This window comes from Mus caroli, chromosome 13 (assembly GCF_900094665.2).
Source record: "Mus caroli chromosome 13, CAROLI_EIJ_v1.1, whole genome shotgun sequence".
Lineage (NCBI taxonomy): Eukaryota > Metazoa > Chordata > Mammalia > Rodentia > Muridae > Mus > Mus caroli.
Window position 1 is genome coordinate 16,527,088 of NC_034582.1, and position 18,930 is coordinate 16,546,017.

Consider the following 18,930-nt stretch of genomic DNA (forward strand, 5'->3'; position numbering starts at 1 on the left):
CGAAGTGTGTGTGTATGTGTGCGTGCACGTGTGTTCAGGGTTATGGGGCAAGGGGCAAAGAGGGTTTTAGCCTCTGGAGTCTGTAAATGTTCTTATACGGCAACTGTTTTTGGAAACGTGATTAAGATAAGGGTTTGGAGATGGAGGGATTACTCTGGACTATTTGGATTATCCCTATAGGCAGCCACGTGTATCCTTGAGGGAGGCAGAGGGACGTTTTACTATACAAGACAGGAGAGATGCAGGCAATGGAGGGTCTGCTAGTTTCCACTAACGGCATGCATCCCCTCTGATGCTTTTCAGTCTTTCCTACATATTCATCCTACGTATGAAGGGATGTTTCACTGTGCTTTTAAGTTGAAATTAAATCTTGATCAGTCATATTGATATTTTTCTCATATTGGTCACTTATAGCTTCTCTATCTCCACCCTATTCCCCCCTACATACCCTCCTCCCCCCTTTAAGGACAAGGACTCTATGTAGCCCAGACTAGCCTCAAACTCTACAATCCTTCTGCCTCAACCTCCTAACTCCTGGTATTACATGTGTGCACCACATCTGTCTTCTTTTGAGAAATATCTATTCAGTGATTTTATTTATTCTTTCAGCCTGTAATAATATTTTCCTCATTTCTTGCCAAGCCCTCCTTAGAAGCATCTGTGACATCCATATGTCTATCAACAGTCTGGCAAACTACACATTCACATTTTTCTATCATGTAGCTCACATCCCCCCCCCCCCAGCTTTGCCCATTTCCCAATTCCAAAGACTTTACTTGGGAAACCTGTCACAGTTGTACCTCACTTTCTACTAAATCGGTGTTACTCTCCTGTAACAAAATACCACAAACTTAGTGATGGGTAAAGACTCTCTCAGAACAAAAAGAAGCTACGTAGTATAAGCAGTTTTGATATGCTCCTGTGTGATTCTGTAATGACCCTGTAACACAGACCACCCCCATAGAATTATGGTACCATAAATGGGAAACAAAGGGGCAAAAATGTAAAGCAGAAACCAATGGAGGTTATGAAAGGCACTATGGACATCATTACTGGAGTTATTAGGGTCAAAACCTGGGCCCTGGCAGTCCCAGTAAATAGATTCAGCCACCTATATCCCCCACTGGCCAATTAAAGAGACAACAGTGAAAAGCAGAGAAAATAGAATTTATTCATTGTGGCCACGTGGGAAGAGTAACAAGTGAAGAGATGTAGTGATTTCCCAGGAGCATCTCCAGGATACTGAAACTGAGGTTTAGGTTCACATAGAGGGCAAGGGGTGTGCCAAACAAGTCCTGATCAACGTGTGGCTATGTCCACCCATGGCTCATTACTGTCTCAACTTTGGTCTGTCAAGCAAGCTGTCAGTATTCTTCCTCTGGATGATAGCTGGGCTTCATGGGACTCCAGCTCAGGACTTCAGGGGGGAGATTTCAATTCTTTTTGTCCCATGTTTATAAAGCATCTTGATCCAGGGCCAGAGCCACAGTGTTTCAGATGCTGTTGGTCATGTGTGCACATGGTGGGACCACTGAGGCACATTGTGGTGGAAGCCATGGACATGAACATCACCCAGGAAAGCACATGTTCATCTTTACAGGGTCTACTCTGTACTACTAGAACTATTTCCATAAACAGATGAAGGTAGGATTTCTGGTAATAATAACCGAGCCTCAGGAGGACTTTAAGTTAGGGTCAGTGGTTGTCATGAAAGCTATGATTAAAGCCACAGCCAGCCTTGATCTGAGTTTTCCTGAAGCATGAGGTAATATAAGGCAAAACATGAACAAACAGGTAAATAAAAGGAAAACTTGAGCAAATGTATTACCATGAAGGAAAGCGATTCACGCCTGTGATTCCAGCAACGGGGTCATGGAAGCAGAATTGATGTGAGTTTGGGAGCAGCCTGGACTACATTGTAAGTTTCAGTCTACCAAGCTGCAGTCTGTTAAAGTTACAGAGTAGGATCCTATAGGGATGATTGGGAATGCTTGCCGAAGGGGAGCCCGAAGCCTGGCCACTCCTGATGCATGGCCCAAAGCCTTCTCTGTGATAACTTCCTCTGTGAATGGGTGTCCCTCATTTTGCTTCTTCTTTCCATTAAGGAACTTTCCTCCAGGGGCCAGAGTGAGTAACAGAGCCTGAGAGGTTTAGCACCAACAGTCTGGCTTCATATATTAAAAGCTCAACATTTTTTTTTTTTGTTGTTGTTTGTTTGTTTGGTGAAATTTGAAGGGACAGAACAAATGATAGTCATCCTGAGACAGAACAAAAAGATGAGAAAATCAAGGGACATAAGAAGAGAAAGAAGCCCCTACCTTGGCAGCCAGTTTGCTCATTTTGGTGCCTGAAAGTGAAGAAATGGCAAGACATTGGATCAAGCCAGAATTGCCTGCAGAGATAATTTGTGTTTCCATAGAAACATCTCAAAGAAGGATGCTAAAAACAACTGTTAGGTTATGCTTACCTAGGGCCAGAATGTTTGTAACTCTGAGCTTTACTCTGTTAGGACTCCTCATTCATCTGTAAATATAAACTGTAAATCTCATTAAACAGCTTTGTAATTTCATTTTTAAAGGTGGGGGAGGGGAGATTCTTTAAGAAAAAGATGGGGCTAGAAAGATGACTTAGCGGTTAAAAGCATTGACTGCCCGTCTAGAGGTTTGATTCCTAGTACCCCTTTGGCAGCCCACAACTGCCTGTAACTCTAGTCCCAGGGGATCTAATGCCCTCTTCTACTCTCTGCAGGCACCAGGCAGGCATGCATGTGGTGTGCATACATACATTCAGACAAAACATAAAAGGAAGGAAGGAAGGAAGGAAGGAAGGAAAAAAGGAAGAGAGACAGAGAGAGAGAAAGAAAAAGAAAGAGAAAAAGAAGGAAAGAAAGAAAGAAAGGCAGTGTGCTGGTTAGTTTTCTGTCAACTTGACATAGGCTAGAGTCATCAGACAGGAGAGAGCCTTCATAATATTGCATTTTCTTAATTAGTGGTTGGTGGGGGAGGGCCCAGCCCATTGTGGGTGGTGCATCCCTTGGCTGGTTGTCCTGAATTCTATAGGAAAGCAAGCTGAGCAAGGCATGAGGAGTGAGCTAGTAAGCCCTCCATGGTTTCTGCATCAGCTCCTGCCTCCAGGTTCCTATCCTGTTTGAGTTTCTCTTCTGGCTTCCTTCAGTAACAATGATGTGAGAGTATAAGTCGAATAAAGTCTTTCCTCTCCAAGTTACTTCGGTTACAGCAATAGGGATCCTAAAATAACAAGGCTGGGAGTGTGTGATGCTCAGATTGTAGACACTCCCTTAGTATTCAGGGAGCTATGAGTTTAACACTCAATGTCACAGAACACCAGATGTGGTGGCAAATATCTCTATTAACCCAGATGTGAAGAGCAGGCGTTCAGGGGCATCACAGCTACATAATCAATTAGAAGACAGACTGGGGTTTTCTTCTAGATATGAAACCTTGCCTTAAAAAAAAATCCAACCATGGGTGGCAAGATAACTCTGTTTGTACAGGTTAGTTAGCCTTACCAGCCTGCCAACCAGTGTCTCCTCTCTGGAGCCCATGGAAGGTAGAGGAGGACCAGCCCTGCAGAGTTGCCTGTGACTTCCGCATGCGTGCTCACATAGCACACACAAAATGCTAAATTAACATTTAAATCTTTACAGACTAAAACAGAGCATGTGTCTTTAACTTTTAAATCTTACTTAACTTCTGAGCATCACTTAGTCTTGCTGTAAATTAGGAGCTCTGAGAACTGGCCTAGGAAACAGAGCGGCGGGCACAGCTGTGTCTTGGGCTTGTGCACTGCCTTTTCTTACAGGTCTCTTTGTCTAAATACCTGATAAACTCACAAACTGTGTTGCTCTGTCTGGCCTTGAAATTCTTTTCTGGGGCAGAGGTAAAGATCTGCCCTTACCTGAGTACTGGCTCCTAAGGGGGAAGAGAGTTTCTCAGGCTGTGGTACCAGTGTCTCCTGGCCCAGCATCACTGTTGACACCCTGGGTCAATGCTTTTCAAACATTAGTTTGCATGCAAATCTCATGAATATTTTGTGGAAAAGTAGGTTGTAATTCAGTGGCTTGAGTTGCTCTAGGTGCTGGAAAAGGGAGGCATGGCATCTCAGGTTGCAGACAGGAAAAGCATCCACCTTCATGTCACCTTCACCTGTCAGAGCATGTGCTTACCCACGTGTGTCTCCTGTATCAGGAGAGCAAGGGTGAGAGAAAGAGAAAGGAGAGGGGTGGAGAGTGAGAGCAGCACTGTGATTGGCTGTGTATCTTCAAACTGGTGCCTGCTGGGGATCCTCAAAAGGGATCACAGTTCCTGAGGGTCAAGACTCACCAGGTGTTCTTTGTACAATCATGGCCCAGAAGTTGTGGGGTTCCTGTCTTTTCTCATTGTTTATGGCTGCCTTAGCTCAGGAGACTCTGAATCCTCAAAAATCGAAGGTAAGAGTATGTGTGTGTGTGTGTGTGTGTGTATGTGTATGTGTATGTGTATGTGTATGTGTGTGTGTGTGTGTGCTTCTCCTGCCCAAAATGTCACACAGAAGCACACACACACTGCTGACTCCCCCACCCCCACCAGTGGACCTAAACTGATTTCAAACACTTTCAGGGATCTCTCCTGTTCTTGAAGGGAGAGAGGCCTTCCTTTGCAGACTTCTGCCTCTGATGCTACGGCAGCTCTCCTACCTCCATGCATTGTGCTTTATTGTGTTTTCCCTGCATCTTCTTTGCTTCTCAGCACCTACTAGATCTTTGAACAAGTCCCCATCTGCTTTTGCCAGTCCCTCTTGATGGCCATCTGACAAGCCACTACCTGCCCTATTCCATGCTGATCTGTAACTTGGAGCAGCCCCATGGGTTCTAGGAAACAGTGGTTAAATAGCAAAGTGAGTTGGGAGGGAGGCTGGTTGTTCTCAGACCAGTTGAATCAAACCCAGAAGGAATGAATAGAGAAGTGGGCACTGGACTGGGATCCAAGGACTTGGGACTTAGGGGAAGAGGACTACTTTTTTTAGTGGCTACTAAGACACAGAGACTGAATTCAGAGGGTGGGGGTGGAGGGATATGGCAGGTGAAGACAGGGTTCGGCACTGTATAAGGGCTTCTCAGATTTCGGTGCTGCTCCAAGGAGCTGGACAGTCACCACACTGGCTTCACAACAGAAACATGTTGAAAACCTTAACCTCACTTGTGGCTTTAAAGAAGCCACATACACATCTTTTGCCAACTGCAGCTCCCTTCTGTAAAAGGTGAGGAGCAGTCTTATCACAGAGCACAGAGATTCCCAGACTTTAGCTAAACAGAACACACTGGTGATTGGGTCCCCCTTCTAGAGCTTTTGATCCAGTATGTCTTCTTGGAAGCCCAAGCATTTCCAAGATGCTCTCATGATGCTTAAGCCTGACCTTTGAGCTTTGACCTCTTTTACTGGGCATGTGAAGGGTAAGAATACATGTAAAATACTGACTGGTAGCTGTAAAGTCATGGTTTACCAACTATCGAGTGAGGTCACAGCTCCCCTGAGAGGGTACCATCTGTGGGCACCCGGATCTATTTACCACTGATTTCTACTTGGGTGTGGAATTCATCAAATAGAAATTCTTCAGTTCTTAGAATTTTAAGATATCGCATGAAAAATGTTCAAGTGCTTTGAAACTGCTGACAGGTGTTGAGGATTACTGTCTATCAGGTCGTACCATTCCAGTACTTGTGTTTTGTCACAGGTGGATTGCAACAAAGGGGTGACTGGCACCGTCTATGAGTATGGAGCCAACACCATAGATGGTGGGGAGTTTGTCCACTTCCAGCAGTATGCAGGAAAGTACATCCTCTTTGTCAACGTGGCGTCCTTCTGTGGCCTGACAGCTACGTACCCTGGTAAGAACTCAAATTTCAACTCTCTGTCAGCACTAGCTTGCCACATCACCATATTGTGACTGGAGGAGGATTTCTATGTTGCTGGGACTGAGGGATGAGGAAGCACAATGACTCTATGAGCTGGGGATGAATAGGAAGCCTAACTTCCCATTCTGCCACATTAATGCCACAACTATCTCCATGCTTGAGCTCCAAGGCTTTCCCCAAGATGTGTTGGAGCGCCATTAAGAACATATCTGTAGTTGAACAAGTGGACATTGTTGCCCAGCAACCACAGAGAACAAGGAAGCTTCTCAGAAAGGTATAGAAAACACTGAAGCCATGAGAGCTGGCGTCAGGTAGTGTGGAAAGTTAAGGAACTAGACTGCTGCTCTGGATTAAGAGCTGTCAGGAAACGAAGAAGGGGGCAATTATGTGCCTAGTTATCTTTAGAAATCGTACCTGGATGGTGAGAGAAACAGAAAGGCTGAAGCTGTAACCGGTAAAGCAGCAGCCATTTATATTGGCAGGGTGATATGTAGTCATTTTGTGGTGTAGACACCGTGTGTGTGTGTGTGTGTGTGTGTGTGTGTGTGTGTGTGTGTGTGTTCTAACATGACTGTGGAGCAGTCTTGATTTGTCATGGTTGTGTACTGTGATGTTGACATTCTGTAGTGTTGATAGAACACCAAACCCTCCCTGTGACTCCTAGGCCACAGTGGAGATTGGTTTGCCTAAGCCAAGAAGAGTGAGAATGGGAGTTATGACATAGATTATGTGGCTGGAGATATGGCTTAGTTGGCAGAGTGCTGACCTAGCACACACAAAGTCCTGGGCTTGGTCCTCAGCATTGTATAGCAGTGCACAAATCTGTCATCTCAGCCCTTGTGAGTTGGAAGCAGAAGGATTTGACGTTAGATCTCAGCCATTGGACTACTTCTTAAAACCCTGTATGAAAAGAAAAACAAACACACCAGGAGGCTAGGGAGATGGCTTGGGGCATAAAGGGCTTGTTGAAAACATATGAAGACCTGCATTCTATTCTCTAGAACCTACAACAATCCAAACACGGTAGAGGCGCATGCCTGTAAGCCTAGACCTGGGAGACAAGAGAGGAGGAGGCAGTTGGATTCTTGGGTCTGTCTGGCCAGCCAGTCTAACCAAGCGGTTAGATCTCAAAAAATATCATCTCTATCATAAGGGAAAAAATAAGGTGGGGATCAATAGAGGAAAGCATCAACAACCCTTGCTCTCCACACATGTACATCACATGCACACACACACACATGTGTGTGCACTCATGCATATAGTTACACACACACATACAAACCCCACACAACTTCCACCACTACCAGCAGCAGCAGCAGCAGCAGCAGCAGCAGCAGCAGCAGCAGCAACAGGAAGGAAGACGGAGCTTCTGTTTTAGGAGGTGCCCCAAACGACAGAGCAGAGGAGAAGGAAGGTTTTATCCCAGCAGCCGTAGCTGGCGTGAAGGCTCTTTGGAGATAGTGCTAAATACAGGAGAATGTTCCATCTCCCTGTTGTTCCCGTCTTTGAAGAATTTTACAGTATTATTGACCCAAATAAGGTCATATGAATTTCTACATGAATTGTACAAGAGATTGATACGTTTCTTGACGTGCTAAAAACTTTGCTGTTTTCAGAATGTCCAAGATAACTTCAGAAGTTTACTGACTCAAATGCCACAGGGAAATGAACCACAGTAATTTGGAATAAGTTTTCACAAATTGTGCATATTGACATTGTTATATATTTGACTAATGGAAAGTAGCAGGCCCTGTTCAGAAGCAGTTTTTGAGATAAGACCCCACTTTCAATGTCATGATCCTCCTGCCTCTGCCTCCCAGATGCTGGGGTAACACCTGTGAATGTTATTGCACTCTATCAATTTGTTTTAATGGAACTATAGTAATTACAAATTTCAGCAGTTTCTCCTTCCTAATACTATTTACATTTGTGTAATGCAATGTCTCATTTAGGACTCATGCATTATCTAATTTTGGCATTTTGAAGTTATCATTTAGAAGAGGATTCTTGGCTTAGCTGCAGTTATATTAAAATGCCACATCTACACACCCACACCCACACCTCCACATGCCCCACTGCAAGGCTTGCGCAGTGCTGGGCACGTGGTCTTCTCATGCTAATACAGTGATGCAGATCTCTAACCCAGCAGTGGGAAGGTAGAAGCCAGAGGATCAGAAGTTAAAAGTCATCTTTGGCTACACAGTGAGTTGTAAGCCATCCTAGTCAAACATGAAACACTGTCTCAAAGATGAGTTTCATATAGCATTATTAAACATACATTTTCATATAAAATATGCAAGAAATATATGGAAACTTGAAGACACTATCTGGGAAGACGTTCTTAGTGGAGACACCAGCTAGTGGAGTGGAGGCTGAGCTGTCTAGTTCTGAGGTGTAACTCTAAACTGAAAATAACTGAAGACAGAAGAGTGGCTCGGGTGAGCATAAAGCTAAGAGGCCCTGATCTATGAGGAACGTGAGGCCTCAGGGTGGAGAATGCTATGCAACCAGGCTTCATGGCATTTTGTTTTGTTTTGTTTTTTGTTTTTATTTTGTTTTGTTTTGTTTTGAGACACTGTCTCACTATATAGACTTAGTTAGATTAAACTTTACTATATGGATCAGGCTGACCTACAACTTATGGTCATGCCCCTGCCTCTGTCTCCCACTTGCTAGGATTAGAGCTAAGTACCACCATATGCAGTTCGATTCTGATTTATTGTTTCTATCACTTCTAATACGCAATAGCCGAGAGTCTTCTGGGAAAGTGGCAGGAGCATCAGAGGTGCCATCATGAAGCTTGGTGTGGGGGCAGGAGGGAGCACGCTCATTTTGTTTGCCTTTTCCTTATTTTCCATAAGCCTAGTCAGTCTGTGTCTGTTTNCTTTTTTTTTTTTTTTAATTTTTTTTCTTTTGTTTCCGAGACAGGGTTTCTCTGTATAGCCCTGGCTGTCCTGGAACTCACTTTGTAGACCAGGTTGGCCTCGAACTCAGAAATCCACCTGCCTCTGCCTCCCAAGTGCTGAGATTAAAGGCGTGCAACACCACGCCCGGCGTCTGTTTACTTTAAGTAAGCTCTGTGTGCAAGGTGAAGAGCAGTTATTTGGGAAACCCTGTGCTGCAAAACCCGTAGCCGTGGAGATGAGTTCCCAGAGCCCTGTGTCCTTGCGACTGGCTCTGCCTACTTAAAGTCTACAGCTCTTCATCGTCCTCAGTGTAGTCACATGACAAGAGGGTCAGCACGGTGGGTCCTTCACATCTTGAGTACTGAGTAGGAAGTCTGCCAAGCTGTTCACCCTCTCCCTGCAGAGCTGAACACACTGCAGGAGGAGCTGAAGTCATTCAATGTCACTGTTTTGGGCTTTCCGTGCAACCAGTTTGGAAAACAAGAGCCTGGAAAGAACTCAGAGATTCTCCTTGGACTCAAGTGAGTGCTGTCTGGGGCCCCAGGGATACCCTTTCCTCATCTGCCTAGATACCTTCCCATTCTGGAGTCTTCCAGGGAAGGTGATAGAACAATGGGCTGAAGAATGTCGCCGTGACACCTTGAATTCCATCTAGCCCTCCTGGAAATGCCCAAGTACTCTTCCCACACTTGGCTTCATTGAGGGTGAGAATAGTGGAAGATGTAAGGAAAAGACATTCAGGGGAAAGGAAAAAACATAGGAAATGGTGATATACCTGGCAATCTGAAGTCAAAATATCCCCTTCCTAATGTTCTAGAATTCTTCAGTTCCACAAAGCTCCCTGCTTGGAATCTTGAGCCCAGAGACTCCTCTTTATCTTCTCTCTTTCCTCAGTCCTTTCTGTTCCTTTGTGAGGACCACTGGTAGTGATTCCTATTCCTCCTTGATTTAATTTGGATTCTCCTGAGAACACCTTATTTCACTGCAGGTATGTGCGTCCAGGCGGTGGCTATGTCCCCAATTTCCAGCTCTTTGAGAAGGGGGATGTGAACGGAGAAAATGAACAAAAGGTTTTTTCTTTCCTAAAGGTGAGTGAGCAAGCCTGGCCAGACAGAATTCTCTGAAAGCAACAGGGTTGGTATGGAGGATGGGCTAGGATTCGTAAAAGGGAATAAATTCATGGAAACGAGGCATTAGCTTCAAGCAGAGGAAACACACACAATAGCTCTGGAGTAGGCTAACATGCTCTGTTGAATGCTAATTGATTTGTTTATTTAATAATCATTAATCAAATCCCTACTTTATTCGAGGAACCATGAAATAAATATAAGTTAACCCTTATTAGTAGGTTAGTCTCTTACCTGAAGGATCTATTATAAAGTCAGGAGATGACAGAGACAAGGATAGGAGAGACTGCCAAAGGGTCAGAATAACAGAGTAGTACAACCACAGTCACCAGGAGAAGGCCCTTCCTCACACCGGTCACTTAGTCACTTGTCCCAAGAGAATGGTCTGCAGAACACAGCTGTCCCTGTGGATCTCTTCACCCATCCACAGTAAATTGGAACAAAAGAGCAACTTACCGAATATAAAAGGCAATTCTTTATTTCAATAAGTTAAGGCACTACATGGACTGTTTTTTGTAGCACAGAAAATACCATGCCAAAATATGGTGGCTCATAGCTATACTGCCAGTACTCGGGATGCAGAAGCAGGAGGATGGGTGTAAGTTCTAGGTTTAGTCTAAATAGTCCTTTCCAGACCAGCCACAGCTATGGAACAAGGCCCTAACTCAAAACAAACAAACTAGTGATATTATCTGTACAGAGCTGTGCAATATTTAAAAGTTCTATGTGGTGTGGTGGCTTATGCCTGAAATCTCAGCACTTGGAAAAGATATACACATGTATAAATATATATTATATATAATTATATAAATATACATGTATTTATATTTTTTTCAAGGGCTGACCTTAAGTTTGAAGAACCACCTGCCTCTGCCTCCCAAGTGCTGGGATTAAATGTATGAGCCACAATGCCAGACTGAAGTTATTCTTTTACTGAAACATCTAGATAAAAGCAAGAGACTAGAGGAGAGGTGGGAAAGTCGGGTGCTTTTCACTGTCACCTTCTAACCTGGTTAGAGTGGCCTTGGGTACTAATAGCAATACACTGATACATGTGGGATGGGCCAGAAGCACGTGAAGAGTTTAAAGCATTAAGATGTACAGTGGTGGGCAAAAGAGACTGGACAACATAGAAGCAGAAATGAGATCATCTTTCTGTTTTTCATATCTCTGCTCCAGAACTCCTGCCCTCCCACCTCTGAACTTTTTGGCTCTCCAGAACATCTCTTCTGGGATCCCATGAAGGTTCATGACATCCGCTGGAACTTTGAGAAGTTCCTGGTGGGTCCTGACGGAGTCCCTGTCATGCGCTGGTTCCACCATACTCCTGTCAGCACTGTCCAGTCAGACATCATGGAATACCTAAACCAAACCAGCACCCAGTAAGAAAGGCTTTACAAATCTTGTCTTTGTTCCACTCCGTCACCAGCCTCCATATGACCAAAGCCCACAGCACTGGCTGTGTCCCTACTGATGCATGTGCAATCCACAAAGATCCTAATCTATCATTCACAGCACTGGCCAGTTAAAAGAAGTGGGGATGGGTGGCCAGATCCTCTGGGTCCCAGCCTCTTCCCCTCCAAAGCTGGGCATGCTTTGTCAAGTTCTCCTTCTGTTTAGCCCTTTGGTACCACAGCACCTTGTAGTTTTCTTAGGGAATTTTGAAGGCTGAGAGCAGAAACCTCTCATCACATGAAGATAGGGCATTTCCACCAGGGTCCCAAGGTCCCTCTGGCTCATATCCTACCAGCCTTCCTGAGTGACTTCCTGTTTGTGCATTCAGGTCATGGCACCTGGCTACAGATGTCCTTCACACCAAATGATGTGGTTTGCTCTCACCCAGAGTTCTCCCACCTTTAAATTCATTCCTATGATCACTGTCTCTAATAATAATAGTAATAATCTAATAAACAATAAAAGAACTCACTGCAGCTGGACTCTGAGTGATGTTTTCAGTACAAATTGTGTACTTTCGTGACTTCCATGCTTACATCTTCAACATCCTGGATTTCTAGAAGTGTTATAGAATCTTCCTTGGTACTGCTTTTAGCACACATTGCTACTCAGATCTAAAGCACAGACCTATGTATGTAGCCCAGGCTAGCCTCGAGTTTCCAACTCTCCATTCCAGCATTCCAAGTAGCTAGGATTATAGGTACTGCAGTGAGGCTCAGGTCCCAGACTTTTAGAGCCAGACTCTCCATGCCTCCTATTCTGGTCATTTAGCTAAGCCTTATAAGCCAAAAGAGGACTTCTCGTGTCTAAAAGACTCTCTCTCTCTCTCAAATCAATTCATACTTATTGTTAAAATCTGAAAGCACACAAATACAGAGCAAAAAGCAACAAAACCTGATCTTGATCAGAGGAGCCACAGTCCTATGGGAAGTACTGCTGGTAACAGTCAGCTGGGACTTTGATAGAGTGTTTAGTAAGGGAAGTAGCTCTTCTGGTGTCTGTAGTTCTGGTCCTTGAGTGTCACAGGGCTACGTCTAGTGACAGGTTCTAGGGCTTGTCATAGCTCCAAGGATAGAGGACTATGGGGTTATGGCTCTGAGCCTGACAGTGTAGAGATTTTTTGCTCCAGGTGTTTAGGGTGGGGGCTTCTTACTCTGGACTTGCTTGCTGATAGTCTGCACGTGGGAGCAATTGTGATCTTTGGTGTTTATCTGGAGCTGGTGGTGGTAGCAATGAGTACCAGCTACAGGTCCCAAGCCTTAGGTACTGGGGTTCCACAGCTAGTGTTGCAGCTTTTGAGTTATGGGTGGTCAAGCCCCTTGGTTCTTGCAGCAGCTAATGTTACAACATCTGGGCCTAGGAATTTGAGACACTAGTTGGGCTTGGAGGCTCCCTGAAACTCTTCAGCAATAGAGCCTTCACTCTCTCACCTTCGCGCCCTCACAGCCCACATGCACTGTGCCTGAGAATCTGGGAGATCTCAATTCTGCTGCTAGTCTGAAAAATACAGATACAATGCCTCTGATCAGGAGAAATTAAACACCATTCTGAGGAACCTACTTAGTCTTAGCCTGTCTTAGTCAGGGTTTCTATTCCTGCACAAAACATCATGACCAAGAAGCAAATTGGGGAGGAAAGGGTTTATTCAACTTACATTTCCACACTGCTGTTCATCACCAAAGGAAGTCAGGACTGGAACTCAAGCAGGTCAGGAAGCAGGAGCTGATGCAGAGGCCGTGGAGGGATGTTACTTACTGGCTTGCTCAGCTTGCTCTCTTATAGAACACAAGACTACCAGACCAAGGATGGCACCACCCATAATGGACCCTCCCCACCTGATCACTAATTGAGAAAATGCCTTACAGCTGGATCTCAGGGAGATCAGGGAAATGTCCTCACCTGAAGCTCCTTTCTCTGTGATAACTCCAGCTGGTGTCATGTTGACATAAAACCAGCCCATACACCTACATTAGTTTTTTGTTCTGCCATGTGGCCAAATACAAAAGCAACTTAAGGGAAGAAGGGATTTTCTTTGGTTCATGATTGATCATGCTTCTGACAGCTTGGTGGTATTTCCCTGGCAGCAAAAGTGAGAGCTCAGCAGGACAGGCTGTACCTCATAAGGCCTGCCTTGCAGTGGCCTACATCCTGAAGGTCCCACATCCTCCCCAAAAGCCACCATAAGCTGGGGTCCGCATGGACCTGTCATATCCAAACCTAAAGATCGCCAAAGCCAGGGGAAGCAGAAACAGACATTTCCTTGCTCTGTGAGATGTGGATGTAGGTTTTGGGTATGTGGCCAAATGATAACAATTATGGTAATATTGTAAAAAGTCCTTATAAAAGGAACAACCCTTTTTGTTTTCCATTTCTCTCCTCACCCAGTTCCTATGACTGATCTATAGTTCTCAAGGAAAATTAATGCGCAACACCTTCTAGAAAGGGCTAGGTGTGTCTTAGGCACTCCAGCTTGTTGCGGTACTCCAAATATTATCTCCTAGTTATCACCACCACAAGTATTACTGTTGGAAAAATTTCCTTAAGCCAAAAAGTCCCCACAACCTATGGTGTAATCAGAAAAGCTGTGGTTACCCCACAAACAATCTAATGGGAAGTTAGCATCACTAAGAGTGTGGGTCACAAAATCTTTAACGAGGGTCGTTACTCGTTGAACCAGGTTCTGGGACAATACACCCACTTAATCCCTGGAAATTCCCAGTTTCCCTGTTGCATTTTGAAGCCGGTGGCAGAAAGTTCTGTTCTAGGGATTCTTTATTCAGACTTAATGCAATCCTTCTGCCTCAGCCTTCCCAGTGTTGGCATTGCATGTGTACACCACCTCAGAAGACAGAGGTCTCCCCACCCCTCACACCAGCCTTCTGCTGGGACTCTCCACGGCCTCCCCAGCCTAAAGCACCGTCAGCTTCCCGGCTGAAGCACAGCCCTCCACTTCTACTCCGAGGGAACCAAGCCATTCTAGCCTTCGGTGTCCAGGGTGTGGGCTCCAGCCTACCCCAAATCCCTTTCCAGATCATCCGAGTGAGCACGTCTTTATGGTTCTTTGAATCAGTCTGAAGAGGTTCAAAGAGGTTATTACCCTGCAGATGCCTGTAGCTGAAGATCGCCTTTACGCCTGCCCAGTCGCCAGCAAATCTGGCAAGAGAGCGCGCTACATATAGCGGTGTACTTTTTAGGCAACTCCTCAGCCAACGATTTGCACAGCACACAGGAGCTCACATACGCGCCGCACCTACATATTTATCTACTTTGCCATAGTGGTCTTTGTCAGTTACTCCATAGCCAGATTTTTCTCCCTTAAATGCCCGTCCTTGTGATTTTAAATTAAAAAAAAAAAAAAAAATCTGACCCTGACTCTCCTCGTGATGTCTTCAATCTGACCAGAGAAAACGCGGCATCTTTTCGCAACCGCTTCTTCTCTGTAAAACAAACAAACAAAAACAAAACTAAAAAACAACAACAACAAAATCAAAAGCATCTAACAAACAAACAAACCAAAAACGGGCATCATTAGATCAATTAAACTAACTCCCCCCCCACCTCCCGCCTCCACCGAACAGAAATAAAGTGGGATAGATTTATCCGTCTTTCTCACCTGCCACAGCGTGGCTCCATGGCTTAGCTGGTTAAAGCGCCTGTCTCGTAAACAGGAGATCCTGGGTTCGACTCCCAGTGGGGCCTTCCGTTTTCACATCTTGCTAGTAGAAGCGCAATTGTTATATAAAGTTACTATATTTACAAAATTGTAACCTGATATGGTGGTCCCACTTTTTAAAAACAACACAGTTTTTATGGAGATAAACCGGATTCAAAACTTGGCCAAAGAATAACTCACGGACCTCAATCACTTTTCATAAATTTACATTAAACTGTAGTAAGCTTTAGGGGCAGCCAAAATCATAGATACGCATGATCGATCCAGACCCTAAACATCTCCAGCGCAATCAGCCACTGTGAAGGAAAACTAGAACGTTTGGAGGACGAGGTGGGGCGCTCCATCCAATCATCGCTTTCCTTTTTATGTTGTAGGAGAAGAGCCTCCGGGCTTCCATGTGCAGTTGACCACCAAATTACACCTCCAGTTCTATCTTTCACTTTGTGAAGAGGACATTAGGAAGAACACCCCAATTACCTCTTAAGGAAATGTTCAGAAAGCATTACAAGTCATAGACGAAAAGCTAAAATTTCCTAGATCCAAGTATGTCTAGAGAAAAGGATATTGAGGCAGGGCAGAAAGAGCGCCTTGGAAAACTGTGCTGAACATCCAAGCCAGCTGAGTCCACCGAGTGCTTTATAAAAGGTTCATGCCTCTTTTCCCATTGTCTCATCCACTAACTCAACCAACATTAACTGTCTGCCTTTTATGTGGTAGGTGTATTTCCAAAGAGGAACTATACCTGTGAACAGAGCTAATGGAAACTCTGGGGAGCCTTGCATGCCAGTGGAAGAGTGGCATATACACAAGCATGAATATGTGCAGAGTAACTGTCAGCTACTGATGAAGTCTGGGGCAGAGGGATGAACTGAAGAAAGAATATGGGCTATATACCAGGTGGGGCAAGTACTGAGAGAGTATCCTGTCAAATAAAACCACTGGCAAGTGTTCTTAATTTTTTTATACATTTATTTGTGTGTGTGTGTGTGCATGCACGTGTGTGCAAGTATGTGGGTATGTGGAGGTCAGAGGACAACTTGTGGGAGTCAATTCTCCCACCATGTGAGTTCTGGGGACAACTATATCATCAGGCTTGGTGGTGGGTGCTTGTACCCCTTGAGCCACCTCACTGGCCCTGTTTTTAATTCTTTTACCCAATGGAAGCTGTTGCAGTATTACCAGTATATCACGGTAAGTACCACATGTAGCAATGTAAAATAATAAGAAATTGCCCTAAGCTGTGTCTGGATCTCACCTCTGGCCATTTTGTTGGGGACCCTGTTGAAGTAGGTACCAGTCTCCATTTTCTACCCTCAGCTGCTGCACACGGTGGTTGAGGCACCATTGACAAATTATTTTAGCTCCATGGGCATGAGTTACAAGCTCACCAAGTAGAGTTGACTGGAGTGGGCAGATAAATGCACATAAAATATCTGAAATGGACATCTGACCCATAAATAAGTGGTTAATTAAGTTCAGTATGTGGTAAGATAATTGTTCTACTCTTTAAAATAATTGTTTGTGCAAAAGGTCAGTGGCTCTCCCTACACATGCCTTTTTTTTTTTGGACAGGGTTTCTCTGTATAGCCCTGGCTGCCCTGGAACTCACTCTGTAGACCAGGCTGGTCTCAAACTCAGAGATCCACTTGTCTCTGCCTTCCTAGTGCTGGGAATAAAGTTGTATTCCACCACTGCCTGGTTTGTCCCTTATTTTAAATGTATGAATGAACATTCTAAGCATGTTTTGATGTAAACACCCCTCCCCCCCAAAGATAAGTCTTTAATCCCCTATATCTGGTATTAATGAGATTTTGTTTGGAAATAAACTCTTTCTTTGCATAAATAGTCAACTTTTACTGTTGTCTTGTTTTATTCTGTTTTGCTGTGGAATAGGATTCCTTACAGCCCAGGCTGACTTTGAATCCTGATCCTGACGTCTTCAACTCCCAAACGCATCCTGCTTCACCTAGCAGGAAGAGTGAGCTCTGAGTTTTGATAAGGATTTTACTGTGTTAAGGTGGGACATGTGCCTTGAGCTTTTGTGAATGTAAAGAGGAAGATTTAGATTCAGGGACAGGCACATAAGGGAAAGACCCTGTGAAGATGGAGACAGATTGCAGAGACTTGTCACAGACAAGGAGACTTGTCACAGCCAAGTAGCTTGTGTTAAATAAGCATGATAGGAGGCCACTGTTTCAGATCAAGTTTCTCCATAGAACAGGCACAAATAAAAACTAAAGTCTCCCTGCTGAAATGTGTCACTGAGGGAGGATTGGAGCTCAGAGTCAGAGAAATTAAATATACAAAGGCTTTATTTATTTATTTATTTTTAAAATCATGAGCGGGACTAGCCAGGCTAGCTGTGTGTATTAGAGGCTGGTGACCACTCATTAGGAGTCTGTCCTCTCATGGGATACTGGAGATTGAGGCCTTACGCTTTGGATGGTTATGTGCCTGAGAACAGCCATTAAATTCTTCAGAGAGGTATCTGTGCTGTGGTATATAATCATAGGCTTGGTTGCTGTACAAGCTCACTAAATGGTTGTGACCTGTTGACTGTTGAGCAAAGATTTGTTTTTGTACACAGAGTGGAGGTATTGGTCAAAAGGCAGACGCCCTTATTCTGTCAAAAGATCATTGAAAGCTGTTGGTTATCCATCATCACTTGGACTCCTATGCTTAATAAACACTGTTGGTTTTGAGTGATTCGCACAATAACATTTGAAGCCTGACATGCTGGCTCACTCATGCCTGTAACCTCAGCACATGAGAGGCAGAGACAGGAGACTTATTTAAAGACAGCCTGGGTTACATAGAGCAACCCTAGCTTACCCCCCCCCCTCCAACCCCAAACAACCAATAATAACAACCTTTGTATTCTCCACCACAATCAAAGACAGCTAGTGTTCTGTTTTTTAAGACCTGTATGTCTGTGCCCACATGTTGGTAGTGGGATATGTCTAGTTGTTAGTTTGTCCTCCCAGAATGAAGCTATTGATCATCCAATAGTGCGTTATCGAGGTGGGTCTATTCATTTGTTATAGAGTCACTGAATTGACAGCTGGTCCTCGGATGCTCTCAGAAACAACATTTCCTAGGGCATTTTGGACTTGTTATGGCTATTACTTTATTACTTTGGATTCCTATAGCCCACAACCGTGGCAGTGAAATAAACAGAACAATATAGTAGGTAGCTAGGTCTATCAGGCTGGTTGAGACAAGCCTGTAACTTGTGGCAATCATTCCTAAGTTCCTCCAATGCAGAGATTACAGGCATGTACCACTATACCCTCTTTAATGGGATTTACTCTTAAATGTCTTAAATTTGAAAGAGCTATAAAACTCCTAGCAACCCGATCCAATATCGAAAGAAGTTTAACGATATTCTGAATCTGTTAATTCTCTGGTTGGCTACAGATAGAAGCCCTGTAAAGGGTTCGTGATCTATTTACTCAAACTCCGCCACCTTCTGGTAGACATCTGAGTCTGCAATTCCTGGTCAATTGACCATGGATCAAACCCCAAGTGCCCAGAGACTTGAGGCTTATCCCAGCAGAGGCTTTGACCTCAGGAAAACAAGATGCCACAGAACTGTTTGAAACCTCTAGATTTGTGTCATTTTCTAGAGGGTCACTAGGTAATTGACAGATTTATGATATTAGGCACAGTTTTAGCTTTGTGTAATGCATTGTGATAGGCATTTAAAAAAACGTCTTGTAAAGAGGTACTGAAGCAAAAGGAGAAAGATCTCAAAGGGCTCCTGCCTCATTAAACTCATGGTGTACGACAACTGTCCTTTGATAAAATTATAGGTTTGAAACAATATATCAGCCACTAAAGGCTCGCAAAAACATT

General features: G+C 44.2%; 1 protein-coding gene and 1 non-coding gene across 2 annotated transcripts; both read left to right on the forward strand.

Annotated features, from left to right (window-relative positions):
- Positions 1–4,297: 4,297 nt before the first annotated feature.
- On the forward strand, positions 4,298–11,873 carry Gpx6 (glutathione peroxidase 6). Its single transcript, XM_021180734.2, has 5 exons — positions 4,298–4,450; positions 5,734–5,887; positions 9,224–9,341; positions 9,809–9,908; positions 11,127–11,873. The coding sequence occupies exons 1-5, from the start codon at positions 4,364–4,366 to the stop codon at positions 11,331–11,333; spliced, it is 666 nt and encodes a 221-aa protein (XP_021036393.1). The 5' UTR covers positions 4,298–4,363; the 3' UTR covers positions 11,334–11,873.
- Positions 11,874–15,027: 3,154 nt separating this feature from the next.
- On the forward strand, positions 15,028–15,101 carry Trnat-cgu. Its single transcript has one exon. It is a non-coding gene; the product is annotated as a tRNA-Thr (tRNA).
- Positions 15,102–18,930: the final 3,829 nt, after the last annotated feature.

Excerpts from the sequence above, each read along its gene's own strand:
- Gpx6 (XM_021180734.2), top strand. The coding sequence starts at position 4,364 with ATGGCCCAGAAGTTGTGGGGTTCCTGTCTTTTCTCATTGTTTATGGCT. Across the intron at positions 5,888-9,223 it reads CCTGACAGCTACGTACCCTG|AGCTGAACACACTGCAGGAG; the intron begins GTAAGAACTCAA and ends CTCTCCCTGCAG. Across the intron at positions 9,909-11,126 it reads AGGTTTTTTCTTTCCTAAAG|AACTCCTGCCCTCCCACCTC; the intron begins GTGAGTGAGCAA and ends TCTCTGCTCCAG.